This window comes from Schistocerca piceifrons, chromosome 8 (genome assembly GCF_021461385.2).
Source record: "Schistocerca piceifrons isolate TAMUIC-IGC-003096 chromosome 8, iqSchPice1.1, whole genome shotgun sequence".
Taxonomy (NCBI): Eukaryota; Metazoa; Arthropoda; class Insecta; order Orthoptera; family Acrididae; genus Schistocerca; species Schistocerca piceifrons.
In genome coordinates this window covers 424524509-424548313 of record NC_060145.1, presented here as the reverse complement: position 1 = coordinate 424548313, position 23805 = coordinate 424524509, and the positions used below count along the sequence as shown (strand labels likewise).

The window sequence follows — 23805 nt, the reverse complement described above, 5'->3', positions numbered from 1 at the left end:
TCTTCTAGTCAAGTTGTGCCACAAATTTCTCTTCTCTCCTCTTCTATTCAATACCTCCTCATTAGTTATGTGATCTACCCACCTAATCTTCTGCATTCTTCTGTAGCACCACATTTCGAAAGCTTCTGTTCACTTCTTGTCTAAACTATTTATCGTCCACATTTCACTTCCATTCATGGCCACACTCCATACAAATACTTTCAGAAACGATTTCCTGACGTTTAAATCTATACTCTATGTTAACAAATTTCTCTTCTTCAGAAACGCTTTCCTTGCCATTGGCAGTCTACACTTTATTTCCTCTCTATTTCGACCATCGTCAGTTATTTTGCTCCCCAAATAGCAAAATTCGTTTACTACGTACTTTAATTGTCTCATTTCCTAACCTAATTCCCGCAGCATCACACGATTTAATTCGACTACATCCTATTATCCTCATTTTGCTTTTGTTGATGTTCATCTTATGTCCTCCTTTCAAGGCACTGTCCATTCCGTTCAGCTGCTCTTCCAGATTCTTTGCTGTCTCTAACAGAATTACAATGTCATCGGCGAACCTCAACGTTTTTATTTCTTCTCCGTGGATTTTAATTCCAACTCCGAATTTTTCTTTTGTTTCCTGTACTGCTTGCTCAACCCTGTCTCACTCCCTTCCCAGCCACTGCTTCCCTTTCATGTCCCTCGACTCTTGTAACTGCCATCTGGTTTCTGTACAAATTATAAATAGCCTTTTGCTCTCTGTATTTTACCCCTGCCACCTTCAGAATTTGAAAGAGAGTATTCCAGTCAATATTGTCAAAAGCTTTCTCTAAGTCTACAAATGCTAGAAATGTAGGTTTGCCTGTCCTTAATCTATTTTCTAAGATAAGTTGTAGGGTAAGTATTGCCTCACGTGTTCCAACATTTCTACGGAATCCAAACTGATCTTCCCTGAGGTCGGCTTCTACCAGTTTTTCCATTCGTCTGTAAAGAATTCGCATTAGTATTTTGCTGCCGTGTCTTATTAAACTCATAGTTCGGTAATTTTCACATCTGTCAACACCTGCTTTCTTTGGGATTGGAATTATTATATTCTTCTTGAAGTCTGAGGGTATTTCACCTGTCTCATACATCTTGCTCACTAGATAGTAGAGTTTTGTTAGGCCTAGCTCTCCCAAGGCTGTCAGTAGTTCTAATGGAATGTTGTCTACTCCCGAGGTCTTGTTTCGACTTAGGTTTTTCAGTGCTCTGTCAAACTCTTCACATAGTATCATATCTCCTATTTCATCTTCATCCCATTCCATTTCTATAATATTGTCCTCAAAAATATCGCCCTTGTATAGTCCATCCACCTTTCTGCTTTCCCTTCTTTGCTTAGAACTGGGTTTCCATCTGAGCTCTTGATATTCATGCAAGTGGTTCTCTTTTCTCCCAAGGTTTCTTTAATTTTCCTGTAGGCAATATCTATCTTACCCTTACATTTGTCCTCTAGCCATCTCTGCTTAGCCATTTTGCACTTCCTGTCGATCTCATTTTTGAGACGTTTATATCCAGGCCCCATATTCTTAAATTCCCACCTTTTTGCAGTTTCTTCAGTTTTAGTATACAGTTCATAACCAATAGATTGTGGTCAGAGTCCACATCTGCCCCTGGAAATGTCTTACAATTTAAAGCGTGGTTCCTAAATCTCTGTCTTACCATTAGATAATCTATCTGAAACCTTTAAGTATCTCCAGGCTTCTTCCATGTATGCAACCGTCTTTTATGATTTTTGAACCAGGTGTTAGTTATGATTAAGTTATGCCCTGTGCAAAATTCTACCAGGCGGCTTCCTCTTTCATTCCTTAATCTCATTCCATATTGACCTACTACATTCCCTTCTCTTCCTTTTCCTACTATCGATTTCCAGTCACCCATGACTATTAAATTTTCATCTCCCTTCACTATCTGAATAATTTCTTTTCTCTCATCATACATTTCATCAATCTCGTCGTCATCTTCAGAGCTAGTTGGCATATAAACTTGTACTACTGTGTTAGGCATGGGCTTTGTACCTGTCTTGGCCACAATAATGCATTCACTATGCTGTTTGTAGTAGCTTCCCTGCATTCCTATTTTCCTATTCATTACTAAATCTACTCCTGCATTACCCCTATTTGAGGAGCATTACCCCTATTTGATTTTGTACTTATAACCCTGTATTCATCCGACCAAAAGTCTTGTTCCTCTTGCCACTGAACTTCACTAATTCCCACTATGTCTAACTTTAACCTACCCATTTCCCTTTTTAAATTTTCTAACCTACCTACCCGATTAAGGGATCTGACATTCCACGCTCCGATCCGTAGAACGCCAGTTTTCTTTCTCCTGATAAATACGTACTCCTGAGTAGTCCCCACCCGGAGATCTGAATGGGGGACTATTTTACCTCAGGAATATTTTACCCAAGAGGACGCCATCATTATTTATCCATACAGTAAAGCTGCATGCCCTCAGGAAAAATTACGGCTGTAGTTTCCCCTTGCTTTCACCCGTTCGCAGTACCAGCACAGCAAGGCCGTTTTGGTTAGTGTTACAAGGCCAGATCAGTCAATCATCCAGACTGTTGCCCCTGCAACTACTGAAAAGGCTGCTGCCCCTCTTCAGGAACCACGCGTTTGTCTGGCCTCTCAACAGATACCCCTTCGTTGTGGTTTCACCTAAGGTACGACTATTTGTATCGCTGAGGCACGCAAACCCCCCCACCAACACCAAGGTCCATGGTTCATGGGGGGGGTTAGCTCTTATAAATGATCAGTACATTTACAAATTTTTAATTTAAATTCGGATTGCGTCTATAATCAACAACATGGTACTACTTTGCTTTCAGTACAAAATAAACCATTTCAGCATAAAAATAATAATGCTATTAGTGCAAAATATCCAGTTTTGTCTCACCTATGGGATAAAACAGGGAACATATCTAAATGGAAGGAAGAAATTGAAAACAAGAAAACAGTTTTAGTCTACTGCAAAAAATATATGAAAACATATACAGATTGTTAAGAAAATGATAAACCTATTTTAAGTACCAAAACTGTTTTTTGGTGAAAGAACTTAAAATTTTTGAAACATTCCAGCAATGTAGCAAAGTTATCAGTAATTGATTGTAATAAGAAACAAAAATGCATGTAAATGAGAACATAAATTTTTCACAAAGCAGTTGACTTCTCCCTCAGCATTGGACTATTGTTCATGACCCCATATGTGACAAAAGGAAGATCAAGATTTAATTTCCTGTCTATATCGAGGTTGTTAAAGATGCAGACAAGCTTAGATTTCTTCAAGGATGGGGAAGGAAATCGGCTGTGTCCTTTCAGTGGAACCATCCCAGTGTGGAGTGATTTAGGGAGATCACGGAAACCTAGACCTGGATGGCTGGTCACGGATTTGAATCATTGTCCTCCCAAATGTGAGTCCCTTGTGTCATTGTGCCTTGCTCGATAAAGGCCACTACAAGCTAAACACTGGATCCAAGCATCCTTCGATAATGTGTCTGGGTGATTTTGTCTCAAATCATAAGGCAAGAATTTCTCTGGAAAAAATATGTATTATACCTCCATATCATAAGTGTTAAAAAATAAAGTATTTACATTTTATCTTAATTTTTGTAAATGGTATAGTTCCGTGAAAAATTTATTTTTTATAAATTACTCTTAAAACAGTAGAGAACAAAAAAAACTATTAAATCAAAAGTACTGTAGACCTGCCTCTTAGTGTGTTGAAATTTAGTTGACATCCACGTATTTATGGACCTTCTTTAACCTACAAATTTAAGATGAAAATATGAAATATAAGTTTTTTTTAAAAAAAAAAAGTTTGGAATGTCACAGAACACTGCCTTTTCTGTTACATTACCATATACTACTGATGTAATTATAAAAAGTATCTTCTCTGCTCCAGCTATCTGTATTATGTAAATATTTATTAATAAAGATGTAAACAATTGCATTCTTATGAATTTTTATGAATTATTAACTCTGAAACCTCCATCTGAAAACTTTTGAGAATTACAAAAAATATTGTTTGGTTAATATGTTAGTAGTCAGTGCAAACACAAAACATTTTTCTGTATAAAGTGTTAAAAAATTTTCAAAAGTCTGCATATTTCGCATCACTAAATTTCTAATGCAAAATATGCATGTTGGCAACACCGTTTCCAGTGCTCTTCTGTTTATAACAGATGAGTGAAGACTTGTACATAAACCATTCTGCATCAAGTCTTGTATTTGGTTTGAACTTTTTGTTTGATGCACAGCTGTTGGAAACCTTTTAGAGATATTTCAGAAATAGCTTGGTCCTAAAGTAAAGGTAGTAGCATCACATCCACTGTGCAGGAATTGCTACACTCACTACAAGAAGGAATTTAGTGACAGCCCACGTGAACGATCATAATCACCCAAATGTACTGAAGAAGAGTGTGCAAATGTTTATATTCCTGGGTGTGAAGTTGTTTATGCATTAAATGTTAGCATTTCTGCTGTGGCCCCTACTATATCCTCCCACAAACCTCCAGGAAAGGTAGGAAGCACAAAGAAAAGCGGAAGAAATTGAAAGAATTTTACGCAAGCAACATCTTCAAAACTTTATGAAGTGTGTAATGTAGATGCAGTTGGTACAGAAGCTGAAGACAGTGCATGAAATATGATGTGTGGTTTCAAAACCTAAATACTGCTGTCACTACAGCCGCCTATGCTGAGAAGTTACACTTACTGACACTGATACCAGATAGCTAATCTGATCATCAGATACGGAAATACATATTCACTTCCTCACATTATTTGATTTCAAAAGCTCGTAAAATAAAGAATGAGAGAGGTATTTGGGCATGCCGAAATTCTTACTGTGGACACCAGTTGCAAGATGATATGCATACTGAGGTGGTGATCAATCAGGTGGGTTGCTCTGGAATATTACCTAAGTGATGGCAAAGATTGCAGTAGGCAAAGTCCTAACCAGGCTGATGTTATCTCTGTTAGTAAAAATGGTGAAAAAGTTAAAAATGTAAAAAGATACACAACAAGATCAAGAAGAGGAACATACGAAAAAAGAGAACCTGAATTTAAAAACTGGTCTGACAAAATTCTACTCCGTATGACCAAATGTGGGCAATATGCCAGCTAGTGAAGGAAGTATGCTCATGTATTTACTTCACGAATTTGAAACTTGTTTGTTTTGCCATAAGCTGTGTCAGAGGAAAGACGTACACAGAGATAGACCTGATGCTTTTGTGTATATGTCAAGAGCTGCAAGACAAATATTGGTTGTAGGAGGGTGCAATGTGTCCTGGTGCTGAAGTGATGACTGTTGAAACTTTACACCTTCAGGATACTGACAATGATATAACCTAGGCATTGTGGGAGGGAGGAGAGTTGGTGAAGAATACAGCAGAGCCAGAGACATTTGTTACAGAGGTTAAGCAGAGACAAGCTATAGCAAAAGTAAAATCAGCCACATTCCAGAACACTGACACATTAGTTCTTCATTTCGACTTAGATGAGAACTTGTCTGTTGCTTTGCAGAATGAAATTCAAAGTTAGTTCTGGCACACATCACAGGTATCAATATTCACATGTTTTACTCACTTCCTTGGGACATCACACTGTTTTGGTATTGTCAGTGATGATCTCATTCATGACAGTGCACATGCATGCTATACTGTCAGCATGATAATTGATGACATAGCATCTACAGGCCTTGCAGTTACTGTCATTTTTGAAGTCCTATGGAACCCTTTCATCTTGTGGTTCTGCAAATTTTTCAGTTGTAGGAGATTTGGAGACTTTAAGCTTGGAGCACATTGGCTTTAGGGACACCATCTTGAAATGTCTCAGTTACTGATACTTATTCCTTTGGTGCTTTGCCTTGTGGTTCTTTCTTTCTTCCTCCACCCTCACCCCCTTTTAAAGTACCGTCAAACGGGGTGATTTCGGACGGTTTTGTCGTTATTTTGATTGTAACTTTCGTATATATTGTTAGATTAAAGTGATTGTTATGGACGTGGTAAGGTCTATGTGTAACGAATAAAATATCCCAGAACCAGAAAGAGTATGTGTAGGTATATTTGTCTGAGGCAGTTAAATACAGTGTCCGAAGTCACCCCATGGATTGGGGTGATTTCGGACACGTGTTTTTTAAATCTCTGTCCAAAGGTACAGTATATAGAGGGTGAATTTGGAGAGTTACTGCCCCCCCCCCCCTTTTTCTTTTCTTTTTAATTCTACATGCTTTTTTATTTGATTTTGATATTGGAGAAAAACATCTTAACAGTTTCTTTGTTCACTTTTGCATGAGCTCGTTTAATATTTTCACTTAATTGAATGGAAAGATCTTCTGACTGTCGTTTGAGAAATAAATGTACCGATTCTTCTCTTGGCAAATTATTACGAAATTTCTTCTCTTTTCAGCCAGATTTATCAAGGTAGCCTTTAACTAAATATCTAATACCCAATTTAGTGAAGGGAAATCCCCAATGTGCAGCCCTCGACATACCTTGCTTCAACATTTCTTCTTCTTCTTCTTCTTCTTCTTCTTCTTCTTCTTTATTTAGCACTGGCTGTCCTCCCATTTTTTTTTTTTTTTTTTTTTTGGGTGTGCTTCCTGCACTTTATTTTGTAGGGTTGATTTAGGTATACCATACAAATCATACACTTTTCTGTATGATAATTTACCACTCTGAGTATCATGAACAGCTTTATCTAAAAGTTCCGGGTCATAATTACACCATACTGTAGCACCTCTCCTGCTCTTATACGTTTTTGGCATTGTCCGAAATCACCCCAGACAGTACACAGTTTTACAAAAACCATTGTTATTTTATAACCTTGCACGAGAAACTCGACAAACTTGTACAGAAATTGTCTCAATGCTGTTAGTTACGGAGCACGTCGACAATTATGGTTACAATAACTTCCCACTTGACACAACAATAGAAAGTTTCCACTTTATGATAGTGCATGGATTTTTAACACTGAGACTGTTCGTCAGTTATTCACCTAGGGAAACAATTGACGCAAAATAAAAGTTTTGGAAAGCGATAAATGCAATCTTGCGCTTAAAATAACTGCCACATGGACGTTAAAATAGGTGACTCTTTGTTTCTATGCAGTGGCAAAGAGCAAATAAGCCATACTGTCCGAATTCGCCCCTGTGTCCGAAATCACCCTGTTTGACGGTACACGGCAAAATAGGTTCAGCCTGATTTTTCCCTAACTCTTGTGCCCGATTTCGCCCCACAGTGCAAAATTGTACAAAGATGACAATGGAAAGTCAGTATTCACTTTATGTTCATTGTACAGGTATTGAAATACCCTGGAAAACATACTGAAATGAATTAATTACTTACATATTTCTTATCATGTAATTTTTCTTTTCAAAACATTGCACCAAGAAGCATTAACTTTGGAGAAACTTTGTCAGAACATTAGGGATGTATAGAAGGAAAAAGGAATAGGCATAGGCATCTGCTATCGCCAGTTATCTACAACTTCCTGAAACGGTGGCTGCTAGTAGTTACGAGCATTACTAGATCACTGTCAGCAGCATAGTCACTTGGTCTGACTAGCATACCCTGTTTTACCCAGCTATCTTCCACTGTGGTGAAAAGATATTCAACAAGTTCCCATCTAACACAGCAGCTCCCAATCTTTTTCGACCCGCAAACCCCTTCTTTAATAATCAATTATTCAAAATGACAGTCACAATCGCATTATTTATTTTGCTGCCAACCGGTTTCAACCCGCAATGGGGTCATGATCCCATCGTGGGTTGAAAACAGTTGGTCGCAAAATAAATAATGTGATTGTGACTGTCATTTTGAATAAGTAAATTAATCGCTGTCATCTCCACACAACTATGTTGGCTAAAAATTTATCCCTTCTACAATGATCTGAGTTGGGTGAACAACTGACTTTTAAATATACATACTGTAAACATGTGTAAAATTTAATTCCAAGTGAAAGTTGTAATAAATAACCCTAAATTAACTTAACCCTTAATGATTAAAACCTACTCTAGCTATGGCAGTCACACAATGTGTGAGCTTAGTTGCAATAATAAATACAAGCTTTCATTGTAATTACTCACTTCTTCCTTAGAATTCAGTGACATGGTTGCACTGCATTCCATGGCACAGAGCTTTGAATTCAGGAACCACGGAAGCTAAATAAAGTTTCAAATCACTTTCAGCATAAAGACTGTTTATGTATTTATTTTTTAAATAGGCATAGGAGGAAAGTGAATTTTCACACAAATATGTGGATGAAGAAGGTAATAAAGCTGTTTGTTTTATTCGCTGACAATGGAACTCCTTTAAGCTTGACCGAAAACCAATTAATGACAATGATTTATAACTTTTCTGTGACTGAAAAGCAATGGAAATTTGAAGAAGCTATTCTTTTTCATTTACACTTAACACAGATTCTAATATTGTTGACTCTTCAAAGGGATTGCAAATGCAGTTCTTATTATTGGACAGAGCAGGGAAATCTTCTCTGAAGGTTTTTCCAAGTCCCTTCAAATATTCTTTAACTGTGTTCTTGACATTTTTGTCCAAAGAAATATGATTTTCCACCAGGAAGTCATGACGGGTATCAAAGCACTCTGATTCCTGTTGAAACATGTTTCCCAAAAATTAAGTTTCTTATGAATAACTCAATACAGTCTTGCACAATATAAGTGTTTATACATGACCCCTGGAGAGATAAGTTTAAACTGTCAATTTTTGAGAAAATGTGCCAAATAAGTTAAAGTCTGAAGCCAGATTTCATCTTGCATGCACTCTGCAGTATGAAAGGCATGGATGGTGAGAAAATGTAAACTTTGTCTTTAAGCTCATACGGTCTGGAAATAGTTCTACGTCAAGATAGCTACCTAACTTCATTATGACACAATAAACACTTTCAAATGCTTTTCTTTTCCTCATAAAGCACCGCAAAGATGTGGGAATTTGTAGGCCAAGCCTAAATAAAATTAATCATTTTCACTGCCTTGTCCAGCACAGATTTCAATCAATCGAGCATGTGTTTAGAAACAGAAGCCTGTCTATGAATGCAACAATGTGTCCAAGAAGCATTCGGCGCAACCGATCTCACTTTGGCAACAAACCGTCGTAAAACCCTTTGATAGATTTCGCACCTGAACAAATGCCTACACAGCGAGTCCAGACTATTGAATTTTCACAAAAGTATTCATGGATTCACTTAAATATATCTCCTCCCGCAGTTCTCTCTTTTAAGGGCCTGCAGAATAGTAGCTCCTTTTCTACACATTCGCCATTAATGTAATAGGTGAAAAATAACTCAATGGTTAAAGTGGCATCAGTCAATTCATCAATTTGAAATGCAAAAGAAAAACTGGCATGGACTCCTCCCAAAATTTCGTTTTCGGCATAATGTGACATGTCTTTAATCTGGCAGTTGATCATATTGTTAGACAGTGGTACCATATTTCCTTTTTTTGTGAAAGATTTGTGAGGCTTATATTAGCAATTCTGTAGTTAATGCAATAAGATGCAGCAAGAACGCTCTTGTTGTCAGTGTTTGCAATGGATACAAAAGTAGTTTAATCATTTTCCCACTCATTAGTGGTTTGTGTAAAAAAGAAAAAATCAGCAGATTTGTTTACGTGGGTATGGTGTTTAGTTTCTAAATGGTGTTAAAATAGAAAATGTGTCAACCTACTGCTAGCACGAATAGCACCATAAACAACACACCATGGTCTTGGACAGTTTTTGTCCCTTATATATGAAAATCCAAACCTAATGTAATTATCATTGTACTTTCTTTTCCTTACACACAGTTCAGTTTTGTCGGATTTACACACGTCACTAGAAGCTGAATGACCTATTGACACAAAACTAACTTGCAATTTTGTTAAACTCTGTTTACCTTTCAAACTTCCAGTTTCCAGCCAGTTATCTGTTTTAATGTGAACGGGAAGGATTCTGATACACAACTAACAACATACTGCATTTGTCACAAGGGAAGAGTAAGTAGGCTGTTGTTGAAAATCAAAGGCTGACCACCATGTAACCATTCCTTAATTGGGTCACAGTACTGTTGTTGGTATTGTTTGAACACAAAGCTGCTTGCAAACTGAATTTCCCTAGTAGCAAAATCAAATGCTTTCCTAACGTTGTTACATAACTGTAAATCAGGCACTCACAGTAAATATATATCTATTTTGCAAATCATGATACATTCCCAATTTTACATGTATGTAAAAAGGGGCATTATAGGGTTAATTTAAAATAATAATAATGCAGAACCTGTTGTGTTTGAGACTGGTTTGATGCAGCTCTCCATGATACTCTATCCTGTGCAAGCTTCTTCATCTCCCAGTTCCTACTGGAACCTACATCCTTCTGAATCTGCTTAGTGTATTCATCTCTTGGTCTCCCTCTACGATTTTTACCCTACACGCTGCCCTCCAATGCTAAATTTGTGATCCCTTGATGCCTCAAAACATGTCCTACCAACCGATCCCTTCTTCTGGTCAAGTTGTGCCACAAATTTCTCTTCTCCCCAATCCTATTCAATACCTCCTCATTAGTTACGTGATCTACCCACCTTATCTTCAGCATTCTTCTGTAGCACCACATTTCGAAAGCTTCTATTCTCTTCTTATCCATACTAGTTATCGTCCATGTTTCACTTCCATACATGGCTACACTCCATACGCATACTTTCAGAAACGACTTCCTGACACTTAAATCTATACTCGATGTTAACAAATTTCTCTTCTTCAGAAACGATTTCCTTGCCATTGCCGGTCTACATTTTATATCCTCTCTACTTCGACCATAATCAGTTATTTTACTCCATAAATAGCAAAACTCCTTTACTACTTTAAGTGTTTCATTTCCTAATCTAATTCCCTCAGCATCACCCGATTTAATTTGACTACATTCCATTATCCTCGTTTTGCTTTTGTTGATTTTCATCTTATATCCTCCTTTCAAGACACTGTCTATTCCGTTCAACTGCTCTTCCAAGTCCTTTGGTGTCTCTGACAGAATTGCAATGTCATCGGCGAACCTCAAAGTTTTTACTTCTTCTCCATGAATTTTAATACCTACTCCAAATTTTTCTTTTGTTTCCTTTACTGCTTGCTCAATATACAGATTGAATAACATCGGGGAGAGGCTACAACCCTGTCTCACTCCCTTCTCAACCACTGCTTCCCTTTCATGCCCCTCGACTCTTATAACTGCCATCTGGTTTCTGTACAAATTGTAAATAGCCTTTCGCTCCCTGTATTTTACGCTGCCACCATTAGAATGTGAAAGAGAGTATTCCAGTCAACATTGTCAAAAGCTTTCTCTAAGTCTACAAATGCTAGAAACGTAGGTTTGCCTGTCCTTAATCTTTCTTCTAAGATAAGTCGTAAGGTTAGTATTGCCTCACGTGTTCCAACATTTCTACGGAATCCAAACTGATCTTCCCCGAGGTCTGCTTCTACCAGTTTTTCCATTCGTCTGTAAAGAATTCGCGTTAGTATTTTGCAGCTGTGACTTATTAAACTGATAGTTCGGTAATTTTCACATCTGTCAACACCTGCTTTCTTTGGGATTGGAATTATTATATTCTTCTTGAAGTCTGAGGGTATTTCACCTGTCTCATACATCTTGCTCACCAGATGGTAGAGTTTTGTCAGGACTGGCTCTCCCAAGGCCGTCAGTAGTTCTAATGCAATGTTGTCTACTCCCGGGGCCTTGTTTCAACTCAGGTCTTTCAGTGCTCTGTCAAACTCTTCACGCAGTATCGTATCTCCCATTTCATCTTCATCTACATGCTCTTCCATTTCCATAATATTGTCCTCAAGTACATCGCCCTTGTATAAACCCTCTATATACTCCTTCCACCTTTCTGCCTTCCCTTCTTTGCTTAGAACTGGGTTGCCATCTGAGCTCTTGATATTCATACAGGTAGTTCTCTTCTCTCCAAAGGTCTCTTTAATTTTCCTGTAGGCAGTATCTATCTTACCCCTAGTGAGACAAGCCTCTACATCCTTACATTTGTCCTCTAGCCATCCCTGCTTAGCCATTTTGCACTTCCTGTCGATCTCATTTTTGAGACGTTTGTATTCCTTTTTGCCTGCTTCATTTACTGCATTTTTATATTGTCTCCTTTCATCAATTAAATTCAATATTTCTTCTGTTACCCAAGGATTTCTATAAGCCCTCATCTTTTTACCTAATTGATCGTCTGCTGCTTTCACTACTTCATCCCTCAGAGCTACCCATTCTTCTTCTGCTGTATTTCTTTCCCCCATTTGTGACAATTGTTCCCTTATGCTCTCCCTAAAACTCTGTACAGCCTCTGGTTTAATCAGTTTGTCCAGATCCCATCTCCTTAAATTCCCACCTTTTTGCAGTGTCTTCAGTTTTAATCTACAGTTCATAACCAACAGATTGTGGTCAGAGTCCACATCTGCCCCTGGAAATGTCTTACAATTTAATACCTGGTTCCTAAATCTCTGTCTTACCATTATATAATCTATCTGATACCTTCTAGTATTTCCAGGATTCTTCCATGTGTAAAACTTTCTTTTATGAGTCTTGAACCAAGTGTTAGCTATGATTAAGTTATGCTCTGTGCAAAATTCTACCAGACGGCTTCCTCTTTCATTTCTTTCCCCCAATCCATATTCACCTACTATGTTTCCTTCTCTCCCTTTTCCTACTGACGAATTCCAGTCACCCATGACTATTAAATTTTCGTCTCCCTTCACTACCTGAATAATTTCTTTTATCTCGTCATACATTTCATCAATTTCTTCATTATCTGCAGAGCTAGTTGGCATATAAACTTGTACTACTGTAGTAGGCATGGGCTTTGTGTCTATCTTGGCCACAATAATGCGTTCACTATGCTGTTTGTAGTAGCTAAGCCGCACTCCTATTTTTTTATTCATTATTAAACCTACTCCTACATTACCTCTATTTGATTTTGTATTTATAACCCTGTAATCACCTGACCAAAAGTCTTGTTCCTCCTGCCACCGAACTTCATTAATTCCCACTATATCTAACTTTAACCTACCCATTTCCCTTTTTAAATTTTCTAACCTACCTGCCCGATTAAGGGATCTGACATTCCACGCTCCAACCCGTAGAACACCAGTTTTCTTTCTCCTGATAACGACGTCCTCGTGAGTAGTCCCCGCCCGGAGATCCGAATGGGGGACTATTTTACCTCCGGAATATTTTACCCAAGAGGACGCCATCATCATTTAATCATACAGTAAAGCTGCATGTCCTCGGGAAATATTACGGCTGTAGTTTCCCCTTGCTTTCAGCCGTTCACAGTACCAGCACAGCAAGGCCATTTTGGTTAATGTTGCAAGGCCAGATCAGTCAATTATCCAGACTGTTGCCCCTGCAACTACTGAAAAGGCTGCTGCCCCTCTTCAGGAACCACATGTTTGTCTGGCCTCTCAACAGATACCCCTCCGTTGTGGTTGCACCTACGGTACGGCCATTTGTATCGCTGAGGCACGCAAGCCTCCCCACCAACGGCAAGGTCCATGGTTCATGGGGGATGCAGAACCTAAGGAATCAATAAAAGGCCTATCATAAAAACCCGCCATTATGAAAAGAGTTTTGGCGAAACCATTGAAATATTTTGAGAGCCCCCTGGGGGTTCGCGAACCACAGGTTGGGAAACAGTGATCTAACATGAAGCAGGCACTTTCTAGTAGATTGATATCAGTGCACACTCTACTCAAGTGAAAATTTCATTCTATAAAGCAGGCAATTTGAAATCTTGACCATTTTAAAAGAAAATTAAAAATGTATCTTGTGAGCCACAAATTATCTGAATGTCCAGAAGAACTGAAAATTTAAGTTAGCTACATATTAATCAAGCTCCTTGTAAAGCTGCATGACAGGTAGTAATGTACTGTAAATAAAACTCAGTATTTAAAGTTGTAGGTGATTATTTTCTTTAAAGAGTACTGTCAAACGGGGTGATTGCGGACACCGGGGCAAATTCAGACAGTATGGCTTATTTGCTTTTTGCCACAGCTTAGAAACAGTGTCACTTATTTTAACATCCATGCACCAGTTATTTTATCGCAAGATTGCATTTATCGCTTTCCAAAACTTTTATTTTGCATCAATTGTTTCCCTAGGTGAATAATTGACGAACAGTCTCAGTGTTAAAAATCCGTCCATTATCGTAAAGTGGAACCTTTCTATTGTTGCACCGAGTGGGAAGTTATTGTAACCGTAATTGTCGACACACTCGGTAGCTAACAGCATTGAGACAATTTCTGTACAAGTTTGTCGAGTTTCTCGTGCAAGGTTATAAAATAATGACGGTTTTTGTAAAACTGTGTGTTGTGATTTCGGACAATGCCAAGAATGTATAAGAGCAGGAGAGGTGCTACAGTACGGTGTAATTATGACCCGGAACTTTTAGATAAAGCTCTTCATGATACTCAGAGAAGCATGTGATTTGTATGGTATACCTAAATCAACCCTACAAAATAAAGTGCAGGAAGCACACCCAAAAAAATATGGGAGGACAGAAATGTTGAACAGAGAGACTGTTAAGATGTTTTCTCCAATATCAAGGCAAAGCTGGTAAATCTTTCATCTAACGACATGATCAACTATGATAAAACCAACATGTCAGATGATCCAGGTAAGCAGCAGGTAATTACGAAACGAGGAAGTAAGCATGCTGAAAAAGTGATGGACTCATGAAAATCTAGTGTCACAATAATGATGGAAGCTAGTGCTGATGGTAAACTGCTTCTTCCATACGTCCTTTTCAAATCAGAGCATTTGTGGGACACGTGGCAAGAAGGTGGACCATGTGGAACCCGTTTCAATAGGAACAAAAGTGGATGGTTTGACCTGCTGGTATTTGAAGACTGGTTCGTTACAATCACTTTGCCCTATTTGAAGAGGCAAAACGGGCTAACAGTCATGATTTGGAGACAACTTATTGAGTCACGTGTCTTTACATGTTATTGAAGAATGTGAGCGGAACAATATTGCATTCATTCTCCTTCCTCCCAATAGCACCCATCTCCTCCAACCGCTCGATGTAAGCTTCTTCAGGCCAATGAAAGCAGCATGGTGAGCTGTATTAACTGATTGGAAGAAACACACTTGTGGGACCATTTCCAAGGATGCCTTCCCATCTCTTCTGAAGCAGACACTGACTAAAATTTCAGCAAACTCCAAGAAAAACATAAAGGGCGGATTTTGCGCCATGGGCCTAATCCCTTTTGATCCAGATCATGTCTTACTAAAATTGCCTGTTAATGAGGAGAGCCAGCAAAGCAACGCATACGCATAGTCTTCCACTTTTGAAGAAATGCTCAAAGAAATTCGTTATCCTCCAAATAAGCTTGGTAGCTCCCGCTGCTGCCGCAAACTAGATGTTCAACCTGGAAAATCAATCAGTGGCCGAGATTTTCAAGGAAGCGAAAACAGTGCTGAAACAAGTGACAGTGCTTCTAGCAGTAGTGAAAGTGAAAACGACACATCATCCAGTGAAGTTTTACTGCTGAAAGAAAAGGCTTTTCTTGTTGCAGAGTACAAATATAAACATGGAAATAAGGAGAAAACGAGGCAGTATGTTGGAGTGACCACAATTGTTGGTGCTACGGAAGTAAGTGTGAAATTCTTGCGCCCACACGAGAACAGTAAAAACATATTTGTGTTTCCTAATGTCCCCGATGAAGACACAATACAATACAAAAATTGCAAATTTCGAGAATACTTCCCACACCAGTTGAGAAGAGAGGAATGTTCATTTTTCGAGAATATGTGCTTTAGACTCGAAGGCAATCATTTATTTAAAGTGTTTGCAACTTAATTTAGAACGATGAGTGAGAAAAATTATTTTGACCTTTTAGTTAAATTACTTTGTTTGTTTCTGTCTGTTTCTAATATTTCAGTTAAGAACTGTAAAAATTTTTTATTTAAATTCTTGCAAAACAAAAAATTATCTGTAATATATCTGTAATATATAAAATTCATTATATCATTCCATATCACTTATTCGTAACAAAGGGCTACCTTAAAATGTGTAAAATATCACTAAAATCAAATAAAAAGCATGTAGAATTACCACACAATAAACCTAGTTTCGGTGCAGGCAGTGGCAGGGTAGACCTAAGCTGTTTTAGCTCTCCTGTTAAAATCAATGTAGAATTTAAAAAAAAGGGGGGGGGGGGGAGGGGGCAGTAACTGTCCGAATTTGCCCTCTATATACTGTAACTTCGGACAGAGATTAAAAAAAAAAGAGAGAGAGAGAGAGAGAGTGACTTTGGACACTATATTTAACTGCCTCAGATAAATATACCTACACATACACTTTCTGGTTCTGGGATATTTTATTCATTACACATATACCCTACCAATTCCATATCAAGCAATTTAATCTAACAGTATATACGAAAGTTACAATCAAAATAACGACAAAACCGTCCGAAATGACCCCATTTGGTAGAACCATTGAAGTCAAATAAATAGTGATGAACCTCCAGCATGGTACAGGAAAAATGGGTTAGCAATTTACTTTTATTAAAATTGTTATTTGTAATTCTACAAGAGTAGCAATGAGAAAAACCCTTTATTTGCAGGGATTAGTTTCAGACACGATGTCTGTTATCAAACAATCATCTTCATCATAAGTATTGACACATAATACAGGCAATACATTTGCAAACAGTCAAAATGGGGCGTCACGGGTAACTTGTACAAACTCATCTACAGTATATTATCAGTGCTTCTTGCTAAACAGTGCCTGGTTCTGCTAAATAACACTGACAACAAATGGATCCCCATGTTACATGTAGATAGTACTTCACAGGTACCTTCCAGAAACTAAAATCTAGGCAATATACACTATCATTCTGTGTCAGGAACACTGTTGCCCACAGTCACTTCAAAAGCAAGGACAAGATTCCATGTTTAGAACCGAGTGGAGTTCGTAGATTTTTCCTGAAATTTGTATGGCATGTTATATGCAGATCGGTCAGGTTAGGCTATAACTACTAGTTATAGCCTATAGTTGGAGAATGAAAAAGAAAGAGTACACCTTTGCTGTACATGTTGTGAGAGATTGTCATTCTTATGGCAAATAAAACCAGAAAACTAACGTCACTTGAAATTGTGGTTATCAGTAAACACCAATCACAAAATACTGTCTGAATCCTTAATGATCACATGTCATCCAGTTATTTACCCTTGCTAAACTAGCAGCAGTCTTTTCTCGCCATTAGGTAATATGGTTGATGTAACTAGTGTAATTTCCCCACCGACATTTCATTGACTTCTCTCTACTCTCTGTCCCCTTGTTTGTCTATTCATCACATTCACTAATTTTGCCCATATAACATAGTAGTACTCACTTGTTAATTTGTTCATAGCTTCTATTGTGTATTTCATTATACTTGTGATTTTCGCATAGAAAAATATTGAGAGGTGATCTGTCTATGGAAAAACAATTTCTGTACAGCTATAAACACTCACTGACAATGTATTGACTACCTGTTTATTCTTAAGTTGTTTGAGGGTGGCTTTGAAAGCGAAAAACTGGTTCACAAGAAACTGTAAAATATGTATTATTGTGTAACATCAGTATTGCGTATTTCAGTTGTTACTGTGTTATTTCCCAAGTACTGATAAAATATTCCATAAAAATTATGAGATTATAATACTACGGTGTCGTAGCAGGCGGAGAGGTGATACTCCGACGTGGCGCGTCCCAGGTGGCGGATAGGGGGGTCCTCACCGGCTTGCCGGCGGACTTGAGCGAAATAAAATAGCTCTCGCGGACCAAACACACAACATCAAGAAATCCATTAGTGTCTGTTCTGGTATCCAGCGACTAGTGGTCTGCGTCTGTTTACCTAGTTGGTGCGGCAGTGAAATATGGCTTGATCTCAACAATCAAGTCTGCAATTACCGTGATCTTGTTAAAGGTCACCACAACCAACTTCAACTTGTAATCATGATGGAACAAATGGAAAGAAATCCGCTACCCCAGGCCCCAGTCAACGGACTGGACTTTCCTGGTCATCGGATTCTGGGGGACCAGGAACATCATGAGGAGAAGAGTCGGAGCTTCTCAAAACCTCTTCGCAAGCACTACCTTGGCACTCTCAATGCAAACACTCTGTTCAAACTTAGAAAACTAAAACAACTGACAGACATGCTAGATAAATTTCACATCAAAATTCTTGCCATTCAAGAGACGCGCTTCGTAGATGAAAACCATTTCGACACAGAACATTACAGGATTTACAAAGGTAAACCTGCTGTCAGAAGAGGAACACCATTATTGTTTTGTACAGGGTTTGCAGTACACAAATCAGTCATGGATAACATCATAGACTTCAATTCAATATCAGAACGTATCTCGACACTGTCCTTCAAATCAGGTAATAAAGCATACACAATTATCAATGCACATGCACCTACAAATGACCATAACAGAAAGAAGCCACAAGAAATTGAAGACTTCTGGGAAGACATGGAGGAAGTAACTAACAACGTACCAGAAAGACATGTGAAAATTCTAATGGGTGATTTCAATGCGCAGCTTGGTAAGGAGAGAAAATTCAGAGAAATAACAGGCCCATACTCAGCACATATTCGCACGAACAGAAATGGGGAACACCTCATAAAATATTGTCAAAACTTTAACCTCAAAATCATGTCAACACAATTTCAAAAACCAAGACGAAAACTTACAACATGGAAAGCACCCAACACAGTGTGGGGAGAATTTCAGATTGATCATGTGGCCATATCCAAGAAAAATTCGCGGGAAATTCTAAATGTCAGAATACGTAAAGGAGTCTTCGAGTCTGATCATTATTTGCTACAAGTTAAGATTAGGCCAATCCCAAGACTGAAACAGACAGCACAAAACAAAATAGTCAAACCTGATCCGGAATACTTGAAGATAAACAGGGATAAAATCGTTGAAGAAATTAATAGGCATTCAATAGACACATGGACAGATCTGGCGAAGGCAGTTCAGAAGACTATTTGCTCGGGACAACCACCTAGAAAACGCAAACATAGGTGGTGGAACGCAAATTGTGATGAAGCCAGCAAGCATGGGACAAGTTCAGTAGCTACAGAAATTCAGAAACATGGAAAGAATTTCACGAAGTTCAGAAACTAGCATCGAAGGAAATCAGAAGGGAAAAACGAGCATATGACAATAACAGACTAAAAGAAATTGAGGAAGATTTCAAAAGAAATAACACAAGAAATTTTTACAGAACTTTCAAAGAAAATATTAAGGGCTATCAACCCCCTAGCCTCTGCTTCCGAAGAACAGATGGATCCCTGGAAACAAACACAAAAGAAAACTGTAAAATTCTCAAACATTACTTTGATAAACTTCTTAATTGCAAAAAACCTACAGGAAAATTAACATTCCAAAAGACCACACCTAATGCCGATTCTGATCCACCCACAATAGAAGAGGTAGAGGAAATCATAAAACAAATGAAAAATAACAGAGCTGCCGGAGAAGATGGTATTATCGCCGAGATCTGGAAACTCCAAGATGAAAACATCACCAAAAAAATCCATAAGATTATCTCCGAAATTTGGATCACAGAGAAAGTGCCAGAGGAATGGAAATGTGCATTGATGCATCCATTATATAAAAAGGGTGATAAGTCAGATCCAAACAATTACAGAGGCATTTCGCTAGTACCAGTTACATACAAAATTTTCTCTAAGGTGCTATTAAACAGACTAGAACCACAAGCAGATCTGCAAATTGGGGAATACCAGGCAGGCTTCAGAAAAGGGAGATCATGCATCGAACAGATCTGGAACTTGAGAACACTTTTGAAAGTCAGACAGGCAAGAAACACTGTAGTTACCTTTGTGGACTTTAAAAAAGCATATGATTCCATAGACAGACACACACTCTTTGACGTGCTGGAAGAATATGGTATCGACAGAAAAACCAGGGCACTTATACAACAGACGCTTACAGACACTACCTCCAAGATTAAGTTCATGGGAGAAATTTCGGAACCCTTCCACATACACACAGGTGCCCGACAAGGAGACGGGCTCTCACCAATCCTGTTCAACATGGTGTTAGACAAAATTATCAAGCAGTGGGAGGAACACGTTAAAGGAATACAGCTGGGAAGAACACGTGAAACCAAAACAACCATAAAATGTCTGGCATTTGCAGATGATATAGCCATACTCAGCAATAATACACAGGAGGCAAAGGAAGCACTGGAATGCTTGCATGAAATAGCTGCCAAAACAGGTCTGCAGGTATCTTACGAGAAGACACAATATATGGAACGACAGACCAACAATGTACACACCATGCATACTGTATATGGATCCGTAGAAAGAGTCGAAAAATTTAAGTATTTAGGGGAGTACATACAAATGGGAGGATCAAACAAGGCGGCTAACATGGAACGAACGAAGAAACTCCAGAAGGCATACAAACTCACATGGTCACATTATAATAAGAAAAGCATATCGAGGCAGGCCAAACTTAGGCACTACAAAACAGTTGTATTACCAGAAGCATTGTACGCGTCAGAAACAACCACAATTGGAGCATCAGGCATCATAGACACAGAAAAAATAGAACGCAAAATTCTCAGAAAAATATTTGGACCAATCCACAGAAATGGCATATGGATGAAGCGACCTACCAAAGAGCTGTACCAGCACACTGACAGACTAACAGACGCGATCAGAAAATGCAGATTAACTTTCTATGGGCACATACAGAGAATGGACAACAACCGACTTACAAAGAAAATTTTTGATGTAGTAAACAGCTCAAGCAAGAAAACAAATTGGTATCATGAAATAGACGAAGACTTAAGGCAGATAGGGATCAACAGGCAAATGATAGAAGACAGGAAATACTTCAGAAACAAAGTTAGGAGTGCAAAATTTATTGTAAAGGAGAGAAAGAAGACAGGAACATTATGGACAGAGCAAAGGAAACAGGAGCACAGCCAAAGGATGAAGAGATTTTGGGAAGAGAAGAGGAAGAAAGGAAAGAAGTGAAAATTGTGTCATCATGTGATTTTCGAGTTCAAACACTGTCCATAAGGGCAACAATGAAATGAATGAATGAATGAATGAATGGGATGATTTTCCACCCAACTTTATTTGTTAACTAAGCAAAAAATAAAATAACCATACCGGCATTAAGTTTTATATGCGGCCCATTAAACAGTGGCAGACAGAGAAGGAAGGAAGGAAGGAAGAAAGAAAGAAAGAAAGAAAGAAAACAATAGAGCCTCACTATTTTTCAAGTTTATGGATCAGAGGAAATAGAGATAAATAAATAAATGGTAATGGGGATCTGTATGAGAATCTACATGGAGATTATATAATTGTAGTTATAGAATATTTAACTTAATGTTGTTACAATATTATGAAAAGAGTAGTTGCTACTCACCATGTTGTGGAGATGCTAAGTCACAGATAGGCACAACAAAAAGACTCAGAAAATGAGCTATCGGGTAATAAGGCCTTCATCAAAGATAGAAAACGTGGCAGCCCGCCCACGCACACAAACAACTACAGTCACTGGCTGCTAAGGCCACACTGCAAGCATCAGCGCATGATGGGAGCAAGGAGGAGGCTGGGGCATGGAGGGTGGGGATAGCAGGATAGAGGAGAAGGAGGACAGTAAAGTGCTACTTAGCAGGAGCATACAAGGACGAGGTGGAGAGTGTTTTGGACAGCTAGGTGCAGTCAGGAGTATAGATGGAGGGCCGAAGAGGGTTAGCAGAAAAGGAGAGAGGCAAAAGACTGTGGGTGCATTGGTGGAATAGAGAACTATGTAGTGCTGGAATGGCAACAGGTAAGGGGCTAGAGGGTAAGGACAAAAACTAATGAAGGTTGAGGCCAGGATAATTAAGAGAATGTGGGATATATTGAAGTAAGAGTTTCCTCATGCACAATTCATAAAAGCTTGTGTTGGTGGGAAGGATCTAGACAGGCTGCTGCTCACAGTCTGGCCTCAGCAGCTAGAGACTGTGTGTGTGTGTGTGTGTGTGTGTGTGTGTGTGTGTGTGTGTGTGTGTGTGTGTGTGTGTTTGTTTTCTATCTCCGAGAAAGGTCTTTTTGGCAGAAACGTCATTTTCTGGACTCGGCATCTCCCTTATATGGTGGGTAGCAACTATCCTTTTCATAATATTGTTACATTCCATCCTTGATTTTCCATTGTTGAATGCTTCCTCATTTATGTTGAATTTGTCAGGTTTCAGACCAACAAGTGGTTCTGGAGAAGGCTGGAGTTCCAGGTTTTTATGTTACAAACAATCCACTTGAAGTGAAAGTGCAAATGCATCTACTAGACTTCATTTTACGACTCAGCAAGATGAAAACACCCACCTGACGAGATGAACATGGCTTTCTGCTGTGATTACACTTCGTGGTGTCATTGCAGAATGCCATTGGTCAGTGGAAGCTATCGGATCTTTCCGGTTCCTGTGACTATCCTCGTGAATGGTAAATGTGAAGTATTAAGTAAACTGGACAATAGATTACAGTTAGGTGGCACAAGCATGATCACTTGCTGTTCAGGCAGCCAATTTGTTTTGGTTCACTTGAGAGATTATATTTTCAAGTAACCAAAAGCTTGGAGTTTTCACTGTATTAAAATGGGCCATTACCGTTGCTCTTTGCTTGTTCATAAGATAAACTACAATCATTAAGAAATCCATACTAGTGTTGGAATGTAACAGTGTCATATGCAATTGTAAAGAACATCACCCAATATTTAAAGGAAAAGTAGACATTTTAAAGTGCTATAGCAATATAAATATTTGGGATATTATTTTTAACAAATTTCGTACATATATATAAATCATGACTATTTGGTTTAAAATTCTAAATGAGCATAAGCAATTAGTGTTACATTGTTGTTCATGTTCTTTTACAACTTGTCATGTAACCATAGAAGTAAGATGGACCATTTGTACATGAGTAGAGAACTTGCTTGTATTTATAAGAAACATGTATAGTACAAATTACAAAATCAACATATTGTACTTGTCATCTTGTTTCATTGTTTTGTGTTACCAATGGAAATACGGGAGGAGACATAAATACACATTTTTCATACCTTAACTTTTGACAGAGAATATGTTAAAATTTTCAATGGTCTATCTACATTGATGTAATATAACATTTGTGGAAAAAAAGAAACATATTGGTAGCAAAACCATAGACATTATTTCAGATTACTTCACTAAAACTCTGTTGAGTAACTAAATTATCCTGAAGAAATGCATTTTGTTCATAAGCTAAATAAATATTTTACTGAATAGTAAATCAGTGATTTTTAGATGACTTATATTTAGTTTCTGACATATTTATTTATTATTGTGTGTTTGTATGCGTATGAATATACAGACTCAAGCCTACTCTGTTTAATGTCATCAAACAGGGTACTAATGTTATGTTTTTGTCACCTTAGCAACCTGCCAGTTGATGATGACATAAATTGAAAGATATGTAAATACTAATACAGCTGTTTTAAGTCTGTCAAAATTTTATATTATTTTTGTATGATAAAAATATTGTAATAAATAACTGATAATTGATGATAAATGTTTTTCCTATTATAATACCTAATTGAGAGCATCTCCAACAATGATGAAAAACATACACAGCACAAATTTCGCAGGAAAGAACATGAAACATTCAGATGATATGATACAGCACTTGCCAAGTCGATAGGTTAAAAAATAGGTCCTATGGAGGTTAGCAGGACTATAATGAAATTTTTATGTGCCTTG

At 38.0% G+C, this 23805-nt stretch overlaps 1 protein-coding gene across 1 annotated transcript in view; it reads left to right on the top strand.

The window, feature by feature from the left end:
• LOC124711591 (gonadal protein gdl) overlaps positions 1-23584 on the top strand; it is a 45307-nt gene extending 21723 nt beyond the window's left edge. Inside the window, exon 4 of the mRNA XM_047241743.1 lies at positions 22263-23584. Within this exon, the coding sequence (XP_047097699.1) occupies positions 22263-22400 (138 nt within the window). The 3' untranslated portion in view covers positions 22401-23584. The remainder of the gene's footprint in view (positions 1-22262) is intronic.
• The last annotated feature ends 221 nt before the right edge of the window (positions 23585-23805 follow it).